The sequence below is a fragment of the Elephantulus edwardii genome, unplaced genomic scaffold (assembly GCF_000299155.1).
Source record: "Elephantulus edwardii isolate Elephantulus edwardi_28Jun2011 unplaced genomic scaffold, EleEdw1.0 scaffold00237, whole genome shotgun sequence".
Lineage (NCBI taxonomy): Eukaryota > Metazoa > Chordata > Mammalia > Macroscelidea > Macroscelididae > Elephantulus > Elephantulus edwardii.
The window spans coordinates 3,560,631-3,581,792 of NW_006399987.1; the positions used below are offsets into that span (position 1 = coordinate 3,560,631).

Genomic DNA, 21,162 nt, shown 5'->3' on the forward strand with positions numbered 1-21,162 from the left:
TCTGGTCACCACTTCATTGATGGCAGAATGGCCTTTCTTCTTCTCACCACCCTTCTTTGAGGGGGCCATAGCACCAGGACCAGGCTGGAAAGACAGGTAACATTTTTATGGATGGGAGTTTCAGAACACCAACTTGTGTTCGTGTCGAATCTGTCAGTAGAACTAGGAGATACTGTATGATTTAAAATCAGGAATGGTATGTTTGGAAGGGTGGAGGGACAGGCAGGAGAGGAAGACCTCAGATGAAATAGATTGACATGATAACTAGGGTAAGAGGGTAGATGTGACGGAGTCAGTGAGATGGGTTCAGAGCTATTGGACAGAGTCGCTAGGAGTCACAGGCGACTCATCAGCACCTAACAACAACAACAATGTGTCAAGGTGTGTTCTTTCCTTATTCTCATTCACTCTGTGTGATAAGCAAATAACCCAAGAAGCTGAACTATATGTAGAAGGGAGCTCTGGTGGCCTACTGGCAAGATGCTGCACTGCAATCCCAGAGGTACGTGGTTCAAATCCACCAGATGCTCTGCTGGAGAAGGAGGGGGCAATCTCCTCCTGTACCAGTCAGATCTGATTTGACGGTACACGTAAAAATAATACAATTTTTAAAAAAAAGAGCTCCACACCAGCACTGGAGGAAGACTCATTCACAACCTGTGATATGCAACTGACAGTCTTGCTTGCTGAAGGAAGACTTGAAGCCCTTACTGATAAAAAGACTACAGCCATCAACTTGGATTACCCTCAACATCAGGAAAACATTTTTTTTACAACTAGATCAATAGGCAACATAATGGTAAATGGAGAAAAGATTGAACTCGTCAAGAATTTTCTTTCACCTGAGCCCACCATTGATACCATGGGAGTAGTCAAGAGATCAGATGACATACTACATGGGGCAAATCTGCTGTCAAAGACATGTTTAAAGTGTTAAAAAGCAAGGATGCAACAGGCATGGGTTGAACTGTGTCCTCCAAAATACTTGTATGTAATGATAGAGTTAAGAGATGAATTGCATTGGGAAATGGCTATCAAGGACTTGTCAAGAGTACTGAAGAGCAATGATTTCAGTCTGGAGACTAAGGTGTGCCTGATCCAGCCATAGTCTTCTCAATTGCTTGCTATGCATCAGAGAGCTGGACAATGACTAGGGATGATAGAGATTTGATACCTTTGAGCTGTGGTGCTGGAAAAGAGTGTTGAATATACCGTGGATTACCAGGAAAACTAACAGGTTTGACCTAGAGAGGGTATAGCCAGGCTGTTTCTTGGAGGCAAGGATTCTGAGGCTTTGTCTGACATACTTTGGGCATGGTGCAAGGAGGGATGAGTCCTTGGAGAGGGACATCATGCTTGAAATGGTGGAGGGACAGGGAAAGAGAGGAAGACCATCGATGAGATGGATTGATGCAGTGACTGGGGTAATGAGGGTAGGTGTGTCAGAGACAATAAAGTTGGCTCTGGATAGAGCAGGTTTCAGGGCTGTTGTACATAGGGTCACTATGAGTCACAAATGACATGACATGACTCAATGGCACATAACAAAAACAATAATAGAATGTAAACCACATAATGATCCCCCATGATCTGATAAGCCAAATAGATGTAAAGGGATTGCAGGGGGTCATAATACCCTTAATTCCATCACATCCTTGATCTGATTAAGGGATTTTAGCATATTTTCTCTCATAAGAGACCAAAAGGAAGATAAAGGAGTGGAGAAAGGGGACCTTAATACCACCACCGAAGAATGGCCGGCGTGGGATGTGTCCTTTAAGACCCAGGTGCCTGTGCTGTGAAGCTCCTTGACTCCAGGGAGGCAAGGGCACCTGCAAATCTCCAAGGAGCACCTGGTCCACAGATGTTGAAGAAAATAGGGCCCTTCCTCCAGAACTGACACACAGAGAGAAGAGCTTCCCTTAGAGCTGACCCTGGATTGGACTTCTAGTCACCTAAACAGGAAGTTCAAGAGTTGAACAGATTTCAAAAGGCAGCTCAGGAAGACAAAGCCAAGTATTATAATGAAATATGCAAAGAGCTGGAGTTGGAGAATAAAAAAGGAAGAACTCACTTGGCCTTTCTCACACTGCGAGAACCGAACACAAAATTCAAGCCTCCAGTTGCAGTACTGAGAGATGCCATGGGCAAAATATTGGATGACCCAGGAAGCATCAAAAGGAGATGGGAGAAATCCACAGAATCACTGTACCAAAGAGAATTGGTTGACACTGAAGAATTTCAGGATGTACCATATAACAAGAGTCAGTGATAACAAAGAAAGAAGTTCAAGTGGCACTGAAGGCATTGGGGGGGAAAAAAAGGCCTCAGGAATCGATGGGATACCAATGGACATGTTTCAACAGATGCAACCCTGGCCATCCTATTACCATCCTATGCAGGATATTTGGAGGAGACCTGGAAGAGATCTATATTTGTGTCCATTCCCAAGAAAAGTGATCCAGCAGAATATGGAAATTATTGAATAATATATTGAATTTCATATACAAGCAAAATATTGCTGAAGATCATTCAAAAACAGCTGACAGAGAGCTACCTGAAGTTCAAGCTGGGTTTAGAAGTGGCCGTGACACCAGGGATATCATTGCTGATGTCAGATGTATCCCGGCTGGAAGCAGAGAATACCAGAAGAATGTCTGTTTGTGTTTTATTGACTATGTAAAGGCATTTGCAATGATGTCAGTCTAGAGACTAAAGTGCGCCTAATTCAGGCGATGGTCATCACAATTACTTGCTATGTATCAGAGAGCTGGACAATGACTAAGGATGACAGAAAAAGAATCGATGCCTTTGAATTGTGGTGCTGGAGAAGGGTCTTGAACATAACATGGACCACTAGGAGAAAAAAATAGGTCTGTCTTGAAGAGGATGAAACAAAGTTTCTCCCTGGAGGCTAGGATTTTGAAGCTCTGCCTCACTTACTTTGGGCACATGGCCAGGAGGGACTGGTCCTTAGAGAAGGACATCCGGCTCAGAAGGGTGGGTGGACAGCACAGTAGAGGAATATCCAGAATGAGATACAGTCACTGGGTGATGGGAGTTGATGTGTTGGAATCAGCAAGACTGCCTCAGGACAAGGCAGGATTCAGAGCTGCTATACATAGGTCGCTATGGGTTGTAGGCTACTCGATGGAACATAACAACAACAACAACAAAGACATCTGACTGTGTGGATCATAACAAACTATGGCTAACAATCCCAGAATACTTCATTGTGCTCATGCAGAATCCATAATTTGGACCAGGACGGGTTTTTTCCAAAAAGAACAAGGGAACACTGTGTGGTTTAAAATCAGGAAGGGTGTGCATCAGGGATGTCTCCTCTCTCCATACCTATTCAGTCTGTATGCTAAGTAAATAATTCATGAAGCCAGATTCATGAAGAAGAATGTGGCATCAGGACCAGAGGAAGATTTTATCAACAAACTGTGTTATGCAGATGACACAACCTTGCTTCCTGAAAGCAAAAAGGACCTGAAGCGCTTGATGCAGAAAATCAAAGACTACAGCCTTCAATATGGACTTTACCTCAACATCAAAAAATAAAGGTCCTTACAACTGGGGCAAAGGGCAATGTTATGGTAGGTGGGAAAAGGATTGAAACTGTCAATGATTTTGTCTTACCTGGATCCATAATCCACTTACTTGATACCAGCAGACAGGAGATAAGAAAACATATTGCTTTGGGCAGGACTGTTGTCAGGGACCTCTCCAAAATACTGAAGAGCAATGCTGTCAGTTTGAAAACTAAGGTGCACCAGATTCAGGCCATGGTCTTTTCAGTCACTTACTGTGTATCTGAGAGCTGGACAGTGAATAAGGATGACAGAAGAAAATCGATGCTGTTGAGTTGTGGTGTTCGAGAAGAGTACTGACTAGACTTTTCCCAGGGACTGCCGAAAGAACTAACAGGTATGTCTTGGAAAATGTGCGGCCAGAGTGCTCTACTTGGAGGCAAGGATGGCAAAGCTTCGTCTCATACTTTTGACATGTTGCTAGGAGAGGCTATTCCCTTGGAAAAGGCTATCATGCTTGAAAGAGTGGAGGGTCAGCAAAAGACCAAAAGACCCCCAACAAGATGAATTGACAGTGACTCCAGCAATGGGCTCATGTGATGGTGAGAACAGTACAGGACAGGGCAGCATTCAGATGGGTTGTTCACGGGGTCGCTATTAACTCATACTCAACTCCACAGCACCTAACAACAACAAACTGTAAGAATGGAGCTCTGGTGGCCTAGTTCATAGGGAATCATGCTGCTAGCCCAAGGCTGCATCTGTCTGGTGGTTCGGATCCACCAGAAACTCTTTGGAAGAAAGTTGGGCAATCTCCTCCCATGAGATTTACAGCCTCAGAAACTGAATGGAGAGTCAGCTATGAGTCGGTTCTGATTAGACGGCAATGAGAAGGGAGTAGAATGTAAGAACGGAGTGATAAATGGTAAGAAAGCGCTCCAGAGGCATAGTGTATTTGAGCTACTAACTAAAATTGTGTCTTTGACGGTTCGAACCCACCAGCACCTCTGTAGCTGAGGATGGGTAGTCTTCTCCTGTTAAGATGTAATGCCTTACAGTTGGGGTGGCTGTCAGAGCTGGAGAGGGACCACATGCAGCAGCCACGGAGGGTTAGCACTGGCTGCCGCTGGAGGCCAGTCCCGAGGTCACGGACCAGTTTCTTAAACAATTAGGTCTACAGTCTTACCTGGCAATCTGTTGATGTATATGGAATGGCTCCTGGACTCCTTAGCATGGTACCAAGAACAGCCTGCCCAGTGTTACTTCTCTTCCCTAGTACAGAAAAGTATGAAGTATTTAGAAAAGAAGAGGGAAAAAGAAAGTCTCAGGGACAGAATGTTATATCATCTGTATATGTCATGAAGCAAACAATCAGTAATACCTGTAGAACAATTGGATTGATCTCTGCTATTGCTAACGAGAAAGACAAGATGTACTTTGTATGTGGATCAACCTTGAAAATATTCCTGGAGGAGTCAATGTCATTGAGCCCAGAAGAAAGAGCCAGATACCTGGAGAACTATGATGCTGCCAAGTTACTCATGAGACCAGTGCTCATGAAAGTCAGACTGAGGCACCGAGCATAGATGAGAAAGTAGATCTTCATTTTATTGCATTAGTTCATGTAGGTAGGTATCTCTGTGAACTAGGTGGACAGAAACCATTTTCCATTAATCAAGGGAAAACTAATGAATAAATTGTTAGAGGATGCCATAGAAGTTTACAAGAAGTTTGTGGAATATGACCCAGAAGAATTAAGATTTAATGCAATTTCTCTTTCTGCAGCGTAGTTTATCAACAACAGGAACTCTATTATTTGCAACAACAATTAAGTTTCTGCTGCCATACACTAACTCAAATGTTTTTATATTTTCATTAATGTGACTGATTAAACATTATGTGAATTTAAAAAAATATTTAAAGCCTTGCAAACAACAAATGCTGGTGGAGAGATTGGAACCCTTATTCACTGCTTGTTGGGACTGCAAAAGGGTGCAACCACTATGGAAGGCGGTCTGGTGCTTTCTCAAAAAGTTGGAAATAGAAATACCATTTGACCCAGCAATTCCACTATTGGGAATACAGCCTAAAGAAATCAGAGCCACGACTCAAAGAGATGTATGCACATTCATGTTTATTGCTGTGCTATTCACAACAGCCAAGAGATGGAAGCAATCCAAGTGTCCTCAGCAAATGAATGGATAGAAAAGCTATGGTAAATTCTCACAATGGAGTATCATGCAGCACTGAAAAACAACAAACTCATAAAACATTACACAACATGAGGGAGCCTGGAGGACATTATGCTGAGTGAAATAGCTCAGTCCCAAAAGGACAAATACTGCATAACACCACTGTTATAAAATAGGACAGAAATGGGAGATTGGGAAGAGAATGGAAAAGAGTGGATAGATAATGAACACTGCATTAGATGCAGTGAACACTGCATTACATGAGGGGAAGAACTATCTGGAAGCAATATATGATTAGGCGTTTATATGTATGACAGCAATCTGGAACAAGAGATGCATGCTGGGGAAGGGGAGGGGGAGAAAATGTGCAAAAATGAAAAAATGAAAGCATTTTCTATGTTAAAAAAAGAAATTATTTAAAGCCTTGGAAATCCAGTGGAGGGTAGCTCTGAGTTTGAAACAACTAAATGCAGGGAGGTTTTTTTTTGTTTAAACTATAAGATAATAAATTTCTGTTTATTAAAGCCATCTACTTGTGGTATCACAGTGTTCTGGGACTCTCATTCTTCTCAATAATGGACACAATATGTTATGATCCACACAGTCAAATACCTCTGCATAGTCGGTAAAATAGAAATAGACATCCTTCTGGTACTCTCTGCTTTCAGCTAGGAAGCATCTGACATCAACAATCATGTCCCTAGTGCTATGGCCTCTTCTAAACCCAGTTTGTATTTCTGGCATTCTCTGTCTGTGTACTGTTCTAGTAATTTTTGGATAACCTTAAGCAAGATTTTGCTTATATGTGATAGTAATGGCATTGTTTGGCAATTTCTACATTCTGTTGGATCACCTTTTTTGGGAATAGGAACAAATAAATATGGGTCTCTTCAAGTCGGTTGGCCAGATTTCTCAATACAACCTGTTGTTTCTTGAAATATGCCAAGTGCTATTCTATCAATTCCTGGGGCCTTATTTTTGCCAATTCCTTCAGAATGGCTTGACCTTTCTCTTTTATTACTGTTGGTTCTTAAGTGACTTCTTGAAACGGTTCTGTGTCAACACTTGATTGTACTCATATAAAATCTGTACCTAGACTAAGAAGCTGTTGTCCGAATAGAGCAGAGAATCACTACATAGTTCAAAATTAAGAAAGAAGCGTATTAAGGATGTATCCTTTCTCCACACTTTTTCAATTTATATGCTGAATAGATCATTCCAGAAGCTGGACTTTATAAAGAAGAATGTGCCATCGAAATTGGAGGAAAAACTTATCAACAGCTTGCATTATGCAGATGGCACAACCTTACTCGCTGAAACTGAAAAGGACTTGAAACTTTTGCTGCAGAATATCAAAGACTGAAGTCTTCAATATGGATTGCATTTCAACATAAAACAAAAATCCTCAGCACTGGCCCACTTAAGCAGCATCATAGATGGAAAAAAGATTGAAGTTGTTAATGGTTTGATCTTGCTCAGATCCACAATCAACAACATCCTTGGCACCAGCAGTCAGGAAATCAAAGAATGAGTTGTACTGGAAAAAATCTACAGTGAAGGATCTCTGCAGAGTGCTAAAGAGCACTGATGTCAGTCTACAGACTAAGTTGTATCTGATCCAAGCCATGGTCTTCTCAGTGAGTTGAACAGTGATTAAGGGTAACTGAGGAATAAAGTGCCTTTGAATTGTGGTGCTGGAGAAGAGTATTAAACATGGATCGCCAAAAGAACAAATAAGTCTGTCCTGGAGAAAGTGAAACCAGGTCGCTTCTTGGAGGCAAGGATTTTGAGACTCCATCTCACATACTTTGGACGTGGTGTCAAGAGGGACCAGTCCATAAAGAGGGACATCATATGTGGAAGAGTAGAAAGTCAGCACAAGAGATGAAGATCCTGGATGAGATGGATTGACCCAGTGACTATGGACATGGTATGAGGTGTATCAGAGATGACGGGGTTGGCTTTGGACAGGGCAAGGTTCAGAGCCATTGTTCTTAGGGTTGTTTTGAGTCATAGCTGACTTGATGGCACATAACAACAACAATACTTGTGGTTTCTTCATTATAGAAGTGCTAGTAACTCTGGAAACCACTGTGGAAGGCGGTATGGTGCTTTTTCAAAAAGTTTGCAAATAGAGATACCATTTGACCTAGCAATTCCATGACTGGGAATATACCCCAAAGAGACCATAACTGACATGAGATATATGCACACCCATGTTTATCGCGGCTTTGTTCACAATAGCAAGGAGTTGGAAACAACCTAAGTGCCCATCAACAACAGTGCCTAGATAAATCTGCAGCTGAAAATGGATCAAAACACCCTAAGGAGTATAATTTAGCTCTAACACATGTGATCACCACTAGTCAGATGAACTTAAAGGCCAACTAACTAATGGGTTTAAAATCAGGAAGGGTGTGCATCAGGGATAGATCCTTTCTCTATGTCTATTTAAACTGTATGCTGAGTGACTAAGTCATGAAGCTGGACTTTATGAAGAGGAAGATGGCATCAGGATCAGTGGAAGACTCATAAACAACCTGCATTGTGCAGATGACATGACTGCTTGCTGAAAGGGAGAACCTGAGACATTTGCTGCAGAAAATCAAAGACTACAGTATCTGTATGGATTACATCTCAAACATCAAGAAAATGAAGGTCCTCACCAAGGGGCCAGTACAAGAGGCAACATCATGATAGATGGAGAAAGGATTAAAGTTGTCAATGATCTCATCTTACTTGGATCAAGAGCCAGCACCCTTGGTATAAACAGTCACGAGATCAGGAGACATATTGCATTGGGCAAGTCCGTTGTCAAGGACCTTTCCAAAATACTGAGGGGCAATGATATAAGTTTGAAGACTAAAGTGGTCCTGATTCAGGCTATGGTCTTTTCAATCACTTGCCATGCATTCGAGAGCTGGGCAGTGCATAAGGATGACAGAAGAATTGATGCCTTTGAGCTGTGGCTTTGAAGAAGAGTATTGAGCTCTGTTGGCCTAGTGATAATGAATTGTGCTGCCAGCTGAAAGGTATGTGGATCAAACCTACCAGCTGCTCTGTGGGAGAATAAGAGTACTAAATATCCCATGGACTGCCAAAAGAAAAAACAGATAGATTTGGGGAAAGTGCAAGGAGGATAGAAGGAGAATTGATGCCTTTGAGCTGTGGTGCTGCAGAAGAGTATTGAGAATACCATGGACTGCTAGGAAAACAAACAGATTTGTCCTGGAAAGGGTTAAACCGGGTGGCTCCTTGGAGGCAAGGATTCTGAGGCTCCGTCTAACATACTTTGGACATGTTGTGAGGAAAGACCGGTCCTTAGAGAGGGACATCATGCTTGGGAGGGTAGAGGGACAGCGCAGGAGAGGAAGGCCCTCTATGAGGTGGATTGATTCAGTGACTGGGATAATTGAGATGGGAGTGTCGGAGACAGTGCGATTGGCACAGGACAGAGCGGAGTTTAGGGCTGTTCTACATAGGGTCTCTATGAGTCGCAAGCGACTCGACGGCACATAACAACAACAACAGCAGCAGGCAGAGTGCACTGTGCAGGCAAAGATGGCAAAGCTTCATCTCTCATACTTTGGGGATGGTACTAAAATATACTGTTCTTTGGAAAAGGATATCAAGCTTGGAAAGGTGGAGGAGAGTTAGCGAAAGAGAGGAAGACACACCCCCCCAGAAGACAGACTGACAGTACCTGCAACAATGGGCTCAAGAGTGTCAGAGATGATAACAGCATAGAATAGGACAAGGTTCAGGTCTTTTGTTCACAGGGTCACAATGAATTGCACGCATTTCAACAGCACCTAACAACAAGAACAATTATGTTGTTGTTATGTGCCTTCAAGTCATCCGTGAGTCATAGTGACACTATGTACAACAGCTCTGAACCCTTTGCTGTCCTGAGCCAGTCTCACTGACTTCAACACACTTAACCCTATTATCCCAGTTACTGTGTCAGTATACTTCATCCAGGGTTTTCCTCTCCTGTGCTGTCCCTTTACCCTTCTGAGCATGATACCCTTCTCCAAGGACCAGTCCTCCCTGCCACGTTCCTAAAGTATGTGAGACGGAGCTTCAAAATCCTAGCCTCCAAAGAGAAACTTGGTTTCACCCTCTCCAAGACAGACTTATTTGTTTTCTTGGCGGTCCATGGTATGTTCAGTACTCTTCTCCAGCACTGTTACTTGAAGGCATTGATTCTTCTTCTGTCATCCTTAGTCATTGTCTGGCTCTCTGATGCATAGCAAGTAATTGTGAAGATCATGGCCTAGACCAGGCGCACCTTAGTCTCTAGACTGACATAGTTGCTTCTCCGTACTCTTGAGAGGTCCCTGACCACAGATTTTCCCAATTATGTTAAGCACTTGGAAAAAATGGCTGGTGTTCACCAAGGAGCTCTGGTAGCACATGGGTTAAGCTCTCGAGTGCCGGCTGAAAGGCTGACCATGAGAACTCACCAGCTCCTCTTCAGGAGAAGAGGCCTAAAGGATATGCATCTGTCAAGTTCACAGCCTTGGAAACCCCCTGGGGCAGTTGTCATCTGACCTCTGGTTAAAGTGGACTCAGGTCTCAGGTGAACCCTGCACCGTTGCCATTACGGTTCTTCTCCCCCTCTGGCCTCAGGTCCTGACCAAGATGAAACAACAGAACTATGACACCTGGATGGAGCCTGAGGAGAAGTCCGGAAGTGGCAGCACCTGGAAGAACACCCTCCATAGGGAGCTGAGTGACATATGGTGATGCCAGCCCCCAGCTTGACCTCTGCCCCTCATCCGACCCACCTCCCAACAGTCAAGCCTTCCTCTCTCAGCACTCACCTTGGTCCTTGCCCCACTGTGCCCTTCTCACCCCAGCCCTGAGTAGTGTGGAGTCCCGGGGGGGCCCCCCACATCCTCTTCTCCCCACAGGTCTGCCGTGCACCTGCTGCACAACTCCATCGATGGCCTCACCATGCCCTCCAAGGGTCACGCCAAGGACTTCAAGGGTGAGGGCACCACTCTGCATCTCCACACATGGGAGTGAGGGTCAGAGGTCATATTTGGGGATCATATTTATAGGAACTTATTCTGTGGGGTCAGGAGCCCTGGGGGCATTGTAGGCTAAACGTTGGTCTGCTAACTTCAAGGTCAGTGGTTTGAACCCACCAGCTGCTCCATGGAGGAAAAGTGTGGCAGTCTGCCCTCTCCCAGACTTACAGACATGGAAACTGTGGGGAGCAGTTCTACTGTCCTGGAGGTCACAGTGAGGTGGAAATGGCTCTAAAGCAGTGACTTATATGCATTCCTCTATGAGGGAGCTCTGGTGGCCTAGTGGTAAGAAACTGGGCTGCAATCCCAAAGACAAGCAGTTCAAATCTACCAGCTGCTCCACTGAAGAAAAATGGGCAATCTCCTCCTATGCAATTTACTGCCTCTGAAAACCTGCTGGTGGGACAGCTATGAGTTGGTTCTGACTCGACTGCACACCACAACATGTTCAATAACGTCCACGAGTCAAATTTCACATCACTGGGGTCATTTTTAGGCTCAGTTGGTTATTGAGCCTTAAGCTCATAATTTACTGTCAGGACACATATGTGAGTTCATGTCACGGATATCAGAGGACACTGGGCTAATTTTCAGAGGGTCCTAAGTGTCATACTTAGTGTTCCCAGAAGAGAGACCAGAATCGCACCCATCCCTCCCGCAGGCTACAAGAGGCACCAGTGCTCGAACCCTCCATCCCGGTCGTGGGACTCAGATTCCGAGTCGGACCACGGTATTCCCCAGCCACCTTTGCGCAAGACCCACTCCTTCTTATCAGGTACAGATCCTCTCAGCCCATTCACCCCCTTCCAGCCGGCCCTGGAATACAGCAGACTGCACCCTTGGGACTGTCAGCGCCCACCTTGTGTCCCTGGTCCCCGACGGAAGGCTCTAGGGCATTCAGAGCAGGGTGGACCCTGACGCCCCCTCCTCTCTCCGCAGCCTGAGCAGCCAGGGTTGCTCGCCCAGGAGACCTTTCCAGAGAGAAAAATAAACTAGCTGAGCCCTTCACCCACCGCTGGACTCTTTCCTGCTGCTTCCAGTGCCTGGGCCAGGCCTCTGAGTCCCCAACCACTCCACGCTGCTGGGGAGGGTGCAGAGGCCCGAGGGTCGAGGGTCGGATGTGTGGGCCTAGGATCAGGACAGGGATAGTAGATGACCAAGGCCGGTGGTGCGTGTGCCCAGACGGCCCTGCCCCACTGCCCACCAGGCAGGCGCTTCCAGACGGGCACCTAAAGTTTCTCTCCCATTGTCCACATGGGGAAACTGAGGCCCAGCGTGGTGGGGCACAACCCAGTGTCAGCCTCTGAAACCATTTCTCACGCCCCCCCACCTGGATTCCACACTTTTTTTTTATTATTAAATTTTATTAGTTTTAATGAACATTTACAGGGATTTTGGGTTTTCATTCCTTCATTGCTGCACCATTCTCTCTACCCTCCTCCCCAGTTTGTTCTTCTTCCCCGCCATCCGAATGTCTGTTTTAATTGTCCAATTGCCACAGTGCTTGTCAAAGTCAGTTCTGATTAATCTCCTTTGTCAGTGTGTCCTTTGCCATTCCCTATCACTCCTCCCTGAGAGAGACTTCACCCTGATTCATAAGGAAAAGGGGATGGCGTATTCTCTTAGCTACTTCCTGCTGAAAAGGGACGCTGTGGGTTTCAGGGTGAAGATCTTCTCTCACTACTCTAAAGGGCCCCTTTGGCAGTAGGAAACACATAGACTATTATGGAGATTGATTTTGGAATTTAGATGCACTCTTATTGATTGTGCTTGGCCGTACATGTTCATATCCTTGAAGATGTATCATAGGGGTGTTGCAACCTAGAAGACACAAATTTGACTAACAAGTTATAAGTACATGAGTCAAAAATTATGGAAAAGTAAAAGAAAGGATTCTTTCATTGTTTTACAAACCCTCCCCCAGGTCCCCTCCACCATGCAGCCCTCGCTCTAGTCTCCTGTGATGACAGAAATACCCAGTTACATCTCTCTTTTAAACGGTTCTCTCCCTCCTCTGTTTCAGTGCAGTATACATTATTGAACCCATCTTACTCAGTCTCTCCCCAACCCCAAGGACAGTCCCATTCTACAACAGTGGCATCATGTAATATTTGTCCTTTTGTGACTGGGATATTTCACTCAGCATAATGTTCTCCAGAGTCAACCATTTTGAATAATATTGCATGAGTTCCTTATTTTTCAATGCAGCATAGTATTCCATTGTGCGAATATACCACAGCTTCTCTAGCCATTCGTTTGTTGATGAGCACTTAGGTTGTTTCCAACTCCTTGCTATTGTGAACAAAGCTGGATTCTACACTTGACCCTCTTCCAAGAGCATCAGAGGCCCCGCCCCAAATCATGCTAATGAGACGTTGCGAGCCCCCGTCATGCAAATGAGGCGCCCGGAGACCCCGCCCCTGCCGCCGAAGATCGGGCTTGGAGTCTGCGCGGCGCGGCTCAGCCGGCCCGGCCCGCGGCGTCTCCGGCCCGCGGCGTCCCCAGCTCTGCGGCCTCCCAGCTGGCCTCCCGCCCGGCCAGCCGCCGCTCGCTCTGGCCCGCCTCGCCGCCGGGGCCATCTGGTTGCAGCGGGGGGCTCGGACAGCCGCGGCCTCGACCTGGGGAGGGGGAGGGGTCAGGGGGAGCCCCCTGCACCCCCTCCCGCGGGCTTCCGACCCTCGAGCTGTCTGTCCGGCTGGAGCCTCGGTGCCTGTGGGTCCGATCCCCCCGGATCCAGCGTGGGGAGGGTAAGGGGGGGCAGTGAGCCGGGGCTTTGGGACTGGACTGGGGGAGGGGACCCCCGGCGGCTGGGGGAGGGGATGTGAATGGCTGTGATTGTCATTTCACAGCAGCGTGTGGCTGTCTAATGTAGAACTGTCGTGTGGCTTTGGGGGTGGCTGTGTGTGTGTGGCTGTGTGTCTGCTTGGTCGTGGTGTATGTGTGGCTGTTCGTGGAGGCTGCCATGTAGTGGCCGGGCGGTTGCTAGCCTGTGACTGTAGGCTCTTTGGTGTCGGTATGGCTGAGTGTTGGTGTGGCTGTCCTTGTGTCCCAGCGTGTGTCTGTGAGAGCGCACTTTCCTTGCGTGGCCTCGTGGCTCTGTGTCTGAATCTGTGTCATTGATCCATGTATGTGCCCTTGCGTGGCCATGTGGCTTGTCACCATGTCGCTCCTGTGACGGTCAGTGGGCAGAAGAGACAGCGAATGTGTGCAGGTGTCATTGAGTGCTTGCGATTGGGGGTGTGACACCGTGACTGGTTCTGTGACCCCCGTTGTGTGTAGGGAAGTGACTGTCTTGCCTGTGACTCTGAAGGGTGTTGGCAGTGCCTGGCCCTGGTGCGGTAAGGGCTGTGTGGGACTGTATGTGGGGTTTCCTGGTGTGTCCCAGTGACTGTGTACGTGGGTGCCTGTGACAGGCTGTGTGCATGCTGTGTGTGTGTGTGTGTGTGTGTGTGTGTGTGTGTGTTCTGGGCATCTGTCTGAATGAGCAGGCCTGTCTTGTTCACAGCCGGTACCCATCACAGCCCCAGGAGCCCAGCGGGCTGTGTCTGTATCATGGGGTGGACGAACTTTGAGCCACGGGGGTATGTGTGTGTGATTTTTGTGATGGGTGCTATGGAGGTGCCACAGTGAATGGTTGTGTCTTCAGGAGGGTGAGGAGACTGTGATCACGTGGGCATCTGGGGCCTCTGGTGACCCTCACTCCACCTGTCACTCTGCATAGATGGGACGCTGGACTCGGAGTGCCAACGTTCGCCTGCCTGAGCCTCAGTTTCCACAGCCGCGCAATGGGGGTGACCATCCCTGCCCTGCTGGCCGCTAGGGGCGGCTGTGAGTCTGTGGGCGTGGCGGCGGCCTGTGGGGAGCCGTAGGTTGCTTTCCCAGGTGAGGTCAGGCAGAAAGAATGGGTGTGACTGGAGCGGTGGGGACTGAGGTTAGGCAGGGGCTGGGGGGAGTGCAGAACAAGGCCAGCCCCCGCAAGACACGGGGAGGCAGACGGGGCTGCGAGGAGGGGTAGGAGGGAGAGGCATCTGGGAGAAGAGGAGGGCCTGGCCATCAGCCCGCACGACTTCCACATGGGGGAGGAGAGTGGCCCCTGTGGGTGTCGTGGGGGAGGGGCGTGGAACATGGGATTCCTTGTTAAGCACGTGGGGAGAGAGCGAGGGGGCCCCTGAAAGCTGGTGCGGGTGGGGACCTTTCTAAATGCTCTGGGACAGGGATCCCCGTGAAGCTGGATGTGTCCCTCCCAAAGACCAAAAGGATCCTGATTTGGGGGGCAGTGTCCCTTCTAAGAGGCACGGGATGGAATCTTCTCTGTCGGCTGTAGGGAGAAGGGACCACTATGGACGTTTGGTGGTGGCCAGGCTAGCGGGGAGGCGGGGGTCGGGCAGAGTAAAGGGCCAATAAGGGCGGGGCTCGGTCTTCAGGGCGGGGCCAGGACCTCGCTGACCCTCCCCCGCGGCCGCTGGGCACCCCCATCCCTTCCCACCCGGACAGGCCGCCTTCACCATGGCTGGAGGGAGACCTCAGCTGAAGAGGAGTTTCTCCATCATTCCCTGCTTCGTTTTCGTGGAGGTAAGAACCCCAGGACGCCCCAGCCGTCTTCTTTTGCTCCATATCTCTCCCCACCCTCAGTGTGCCTCATCCTTGCCAGAACCCTGCCGGGCCCACTGTCCCATCTCCCTGATCGCCCGCTCCTTGGCTCCCTTGCTGCCCTTTGTCTTGAGAATTGATGAGCTTGGACTCCCTGTGATGAAAATCACTCCCTGGGTTCCGATCCCTCTCTGCCCTGTCCTTACTGTGGATCCCTGTACTTCTCTCACCTTCTAGAGCTTCAGTTTCCTCATCTCTTCCATTTCTTCAATGAAATGGGTATAATTAGAATCCCTCTCTCTCTGGTCTGTTATAATAGTAAAAAAAAAGGCTTAGTATGATACCCAGTTACAGTAGGGTTATATCTGTGGTGTTGGTAGTACTACTGCTACTATTTTTCTCCCCCTGTCAGTCTGTCCCTCAGTCACTCCACCCCTCATATCTATCCCTCTCTCTTTCTCTCCCCAGACCACACTCTCTCCCCAATCCCACCTCCTATCTCTGTCTCTCCTAAAGCCTTGAACTTTCTCTCTCCTCATCTATAGCTTCTTTTTTTTTTATGCAAGAACATGAGGGATTTTATTACAAGCTCTAGAGCAGAGCCCATCTATATGTTCTTTCTGCCCCTGCTCTGAAAAGCTCATTGCCATCAAGATAGAACCAACTTATTGCTAACTCTCAAGTGGATTTTTAAGAGGCTGTAAATCGCATAGGAGGAGATTGTATATCTTTCTCTTGTGGAGCAGCTGGTGAATTCGAACTGTCTGCTTTTGAGTTGTCAGCACAACTCCTGACCCGCTAGACCACCAAAGCGCCCCTCTTCCTCTGTTGTTGTTGTTATGTGCCTTTGAGTTGGTACCTACTCATAGCTGACCCTCCAGCAAGGTTTGTTTTTTTTTTGGATTTTGTTTTGGTTGTTTTTGTTGTTTTGTTTTGGTGCAGGAGGAGATTGTCCCTCCTTCTCCAGCAGAGCATCTGGGGATCCAGCAAGTTTTAATAGATTGTAAAGTAAATCACATGAGAGGAGATTGCCCATCTTTCTCCCTCAAAGCACTTAGTGCGTTTGAACCGCCTCCCTTGGGGTTTGCAGCACACCTTCTTACCCACTAGACCACCAGAGCTCCCTTCTTCCTCTATCAGTCTGTGCTTCTTTCTCCAGAACAGTCTTTAGAGCTTATCTGTCTCCATCTCCCTGGTTCTGTCCTTCTCTCTCCATCTCGGAGGCTTTGTCTCCTTTGCCTCGGCTCAGGCCCTGACCCCTTCTCTTCTCTCCCCACGTCCCTGTTCCGCTGGCTGGCAGTCGGTGCTGCTGGGAGTTGTGGTCCTGCTGGCGTACCGGCTGGAGTTCACGGACACCTTCCCGGTGCACACACAGGGGTTCTTCTGCTATGACAGCACCTATGCCAAGCCTTACCCGGGGCCCGAGGCTGCCAGCCGTGCACCCCCTGCCCTCATCTACGCCTTGGTTACCGCTGGGCCCAGCCTCACGGTGAGACCTTGGGGCAGCTGTGGTCGGGTTGTGGAGAAGCCTTCACAGAAGGCAGGGGGGCTGAGCTGAGGGGGTTCAGGGGCCAGGAAGAGCTAGCCCTTGGGCTCACCCACAGATCCTGCTGGGGGAGCTGGCGCGTGCCTTTTTCCCTGCACCCCCCTCCGCCATCCCAGTCATTGGGGAGAGCACCATCGTGTCTGGGGCCTGTTGCCGCTTTAGCCCCCCACTACGGAGGCTTGTCCGCTTCTTGGGTGAGTGATATGGGTGTGGGGGGTGTCTAGTCCTATAGTAAGGAGGTTACAGCTGCTTACTTCCCAAGGGGAAGTAAACCTAGAATTGCCATGATGGGACATCAGGTTTAAAGAGGAACTTGAGCTCGGGCCAGATGTCATGGAGGTTCCCACGGGTGGGGCCTAGTTCAGCCAGGAGAGCCCAAAAATGCCACAAAGGGCATGTCAGGCAGAAGAGGGGACATAGACTTAATTTCACCATAGGTGAGCCTTGGGTCAGGGAGATGGGGTCCCAGCCATTATGGGTGACCATGGGCTAGAAAGAGAACTCTGGTGGTTGAGTGATAAGAAGCTGTGCTGCAATCCCAAAAGCATGTGGTTCGAATCTACCAGCTGCTTCATGGAAGAAGGATGGGCAATCTCCTCCCTTCCAACTAACTGCCTCATAAAACACCCTGGAGGGTCAGCTATGGGTCTCAACAGCAACATGGGCCAGATGGGGGTGGAGAGTCAGCTCAGTTTCCCTACTGGGGTGCTCCCAGGAGCAGAGGCTGGGGCCCAATCCTGGAGATCTGATGGTGTTCCAGGCAGGCTCACTTCTGACAGAGTGAGGGTCCCAGGAGCAGGAAACCCAGAGTGGTGGTCTCAAGGGGAAGGGGGACCTGGCACAGCTATATTGCCGAAAAGTGTTAGGGGGGCCTAAGTAGGCTTTAACAGCAGTCACAGGGGCAAGTGGCAGAGAAGGGTCAGGGTTCCAGGCATGAACCCCCCCTCCCACCCACTAGGAGTCTATGCCTTTGGTCTCTTCACCACGACCATCTTTGCCAACGCGGGACAGGTGGTGACTGGCAACCCCACGCCGCATTTTCTATCAGTCTGCCGCCCCAACTACACGGCCCTGGGCTGCCCACCTCCCTCTCCTGACCGGCCCGGGCCCGACCGCTTCGTCACCGACCAAGGTGCTTGCGCCGGCAGCCCCAGCCTGGTGGCCGCCGCGCGCCGGGCCTTCCCCTGCAAGGACGCGGCCCTGTGCGCCTACGCCGTCACCTACACCGCGGTGAGGCTGGGGGCCGCGGGGCGCAGAAAGGAGGGCGGGCACAGGCCCCAGCTGGAGGCCACTGGGGTGGGAGCCTTCGAACCTGCAGACTGCTAGGCCACGCCCCCGCGTGTGACTCCTCCCCTTGGGTTTTAGTCACACGCCCCAGAGGGTGTTGGCTCCGCCCATGGCACCAGGATACGCCTCCTGGGAGATAGTCTCCACCCCCTGGAAGGCAGTCACGCCCCTCCCCGTGCTACAGGCCCTAGGGATTGGCTGTGAGAAGAGGAGAGTGGGCTTTTGATGTCACCTGCTCCCAGTTCCACTGAGGACCTGGTCCCACCCTTTGTTGTGGTGGCCATGCAGGTGACTCTTGACAATACTAGAATTTTATGTTCCCTCCTGCTTTTTCTGGTTGCACGGGTGCCCCATTGCTCTGACTTCCTTTTCTGTGCTCTTATCGTCCACTATGGCACAGTGACTTTGCCTCCCCGAGCAGGACCTGTCCACTCTGTCCCAGACTCATCCCTCTGGTCTCTGTGGCCACATCCTAACTCAGCAATCATTCTCGCCCTGGAGACAATCCCCTGAACTTTTGCTTCTAGTCATTCCATTAACTGGTCACCGCCAGCCATGCCCATCAGCTGCATAGAGACCTCTGGGGCTGTTGCCATGCCCTCTAGATAAGAAGGCAGTGTCCACTTGGGTTTGGGGATGCTGCCTCCAAGAGCAGGAGACTCTTGACCCCTGCCCCACATCCACAGATGTATGTGACCCTCGTGTTCCGCGTGAAGGGCTCCCGCCTGGTCAAGCCCTCTCTTTGCCTGGCCTTGCTGTGCCCTGCCTTCCTGGTGGGCGTCATCCGCGTGGCTGAATATAGAAACCACTGGTCCGACGTGCTGGCCGGCTTTCTGACGGGGGCAGCCATTGCCACTTTCCTGGTGAGACCCCTCTTCACTCACCCTGGCCTGGGAACACGCCCTTCAGTTCCTTGACCCAAGAGACAGGATCACGTGATGGTTAAGAGTGAGGACTCTGTGTGACCTTGGGCACGTCCTTTAATTTTTCTGCGTCTGCCTGTTCCAGGCATTCCAGGTAGGACGAGGATGAGGTGAGTGAGGTATCCACCTGGAGCAAAAAAAAATGTTGTGTATTGAGATAAGTAATTATTTAATGAAATACTTTCACAGATTAAAACTTAAGTGAGAGCTCACAATAAACCAAATATCAACTTCCTAAATAAAGACAGGATTTGATCCTGTCCTTGGTGAGCTCTGGTGGCCTAGTGGTAAGAAACTGGCCTGTCAATCCAAAGGTTAGAATCGACACACAGCTGACCTTCCAACCGAGCCTTCAGTGGCAGTAAATTGTCAGGGAGGAGACTGCCAATCTTTCTCCTTCGAGCAGCTGGGAAGTTTGAACCGAGTATCTTTGCACCGGCAACACAGTTTCTCACGACTAAGCCTTGGTGGGTTAGCTCCCTAATCCAAAGGTACTTTGTTCAAATCCATCAGCTGCTCCAAAGTTACAAATGGTACACACAACAACTATCCTGCACGTGGACAACTTGGCCTCACTCATCTAGCCTTGTGGAATAGTACTTATCCCTTAGGAAGGGGGCAAGAACAGTGCTGGGCCCCTGGTCATTGCCAGAAAAGGGCTAGTTTGTTTTTAAAACAGCCTCAGTTTTCTTATCTGCAAAATGGGCGTAGTATTTACAGACTCCTCTCTAGCACTGGCCCCACCGTGGCCTCTCCCTCTGCCACAGGTCACTTGTGTGGTGCACAACTTCCAGAGTCGGCTGCCCTTTGGCCGAAGGCTCTCCCGTTGGGAGGACCTGGGCCAAGCCCCCACCGTGGACAGCCCCCTCGAAAAGTTAAGTGTAGCCCAGGTAAGGGGAGCCGGGGACTCCCGGCTGGAGAGGGTGGCGGGTGGAGGGAGACCATGGATGCAGGAAGTCCAGCAAGAGGTGGGCAGCAGGTCTGAGCTGTGGGGAGGGATCCCTGGTCTCAGGGGACCCAGAGCCTGGGACTCGGGGATCCAGGCTCTGAGAACGCTGCTTGTGTTTCCCGTGGGATTCTCTTGCCCCTTGATCCCCTGGTGCTGTCGGGGGCAGGGCCCCAAGGGCCCACTAGCCTCTCCGCTCTGCCTCCTTGTCTCAGGAACCCGAAGCCTGCAGGCCGCATTCGACACCGGCACGGCTCACCCCATCCAGTGAGTGGAGTGGGGTGCGTGGGGGCGGGGTAGCTGGAGGGGGCTGCCTCTGGCTCCCCTCCTTGACCTCTGACTCCTGACCCCCAGAGCCGCAGAACTGCACCCGCCGTGGCCACTTGATCCCCAGCTGCGTGTCCTCCAGGGCCCCAGCCATGTGCTCGTCACCCCGCATTCCCCGCCCTCGATTGAGGTCTGAGCCGACGCCCCTGCCGCTGCCCCTACCCCTCCCCGCCCCGACCCCCAGCCAGGGCCCCTCGCCCTCCTCTCCTGGGCCTGGGGGGCCCGGCGGGGGTGGAGGGCGGGGCCGGAAGCTGCTGCTGCCCACGCCCCTCCTGAGGGACCTGTACTCCCTGAGCGGACTCTACTCCTCCCCCTTTCACCGGGACAACTTCAGCCCTTACCTTTTTGCCAGCCGTGACCACCTGCTGTGAGGCCCAGCCACCCACCTTCCCACCCACCACCTGCCCGGCCCCCATCTCTTCCCCGCCACGACTTTGTGTGCCTGTATGTGCCCTGTGAGTGCCAAAGCCCTCTGCCCCCAAGCAGCCAGGCCCACACGCCAGGGGATGGCTGGAAGGACAGGTGGGAGACCACCCCCCTGACCGTCCCTGTCCTCCTGGAAGTCTAAGTGGGCTTAGGAGGTGAGCCCCAGTCCTCGGGATTGCCCTTTTAAGGGCTAAAGGGGGCCTGGCCCTGGCAGCCCCCAGTTCTCCAAACTCTGAACAAAGGGAGTGTAGGCCAGCCAATGGGCGCTTCCCCTCACTTCTTAACCTCCCCAGGCAGGAGGGCAACTCCCGCCAGTCCATCTGAACAGCCAATGGAAACTCTTGGTTTTCAGA

General features: G+C 49.9%; 2 protein-coding genes and 1 pseudogene across 3 annotated transcripts in view; all 3 read left to right on the plus strand.

Annotated features, from left to right (window-relative positions):
- CCDC159 (coiled-coil domain containing 159) overlaps positions 1 to 10,477 on the plus strand; it is a 24,807-nt gene extending 14,330 nt beyond the window's left edge. Inside the window, exon 8 of the mRNA XM_006898791.1 lies at positions 10,361 to 10,477. Coding sequence (XP_006898853.1) covers positions 10,361 to 10,477 — 117 coding nt within the window. The remainder of the gene's footprint in view (positions 1 to 10,360) is intronic.
- Positions 4,660 to 5,326, plus strand: LOC102864948 (annotated as a pseudogene).
- A 4,793-nt stretch (positions 10,478 to 15,270) lies between the features above and the next one.
- On the plus strand, positions 15,271 to 20,754 carry LOC102865750 (lipid phosphate phosphatase-related protein type 2-like). Of its 2 annotated transcripts, none has more exons than XM_006898792.1 (8): positions 15,271 to 15,336; positions 16,730 to 16,843; positions 16,959 to 17,094; positions 17,859 to 18,130; positions 18,874 to 19,050; positions 19,878 to 20,000; positions 20,272 to 20,323; positions 20,411 to 20,754. In XM_006898792.1, the coding sequence occupies exons 1-8, from the start codon at positions 15,271 to 15,273 to the stop codon at positions 20,752 to 20,754; spliced, it is 1,284 nt and encodes a 427-aa protein (XP_006898854.1). The 2 variants fall into 2 exon arrangements, with proteins under 2 accessions (XP_006898854.1, XP_006898855.1); XM_006898793.1 differs by having other exon boundaries at positions 16,655 to 16,843; positions 19,878 to 19,984; positions 20,411 to 20,443.
- Positions 20,755 to 21,162: the final 408 nt, after the last annotated feature.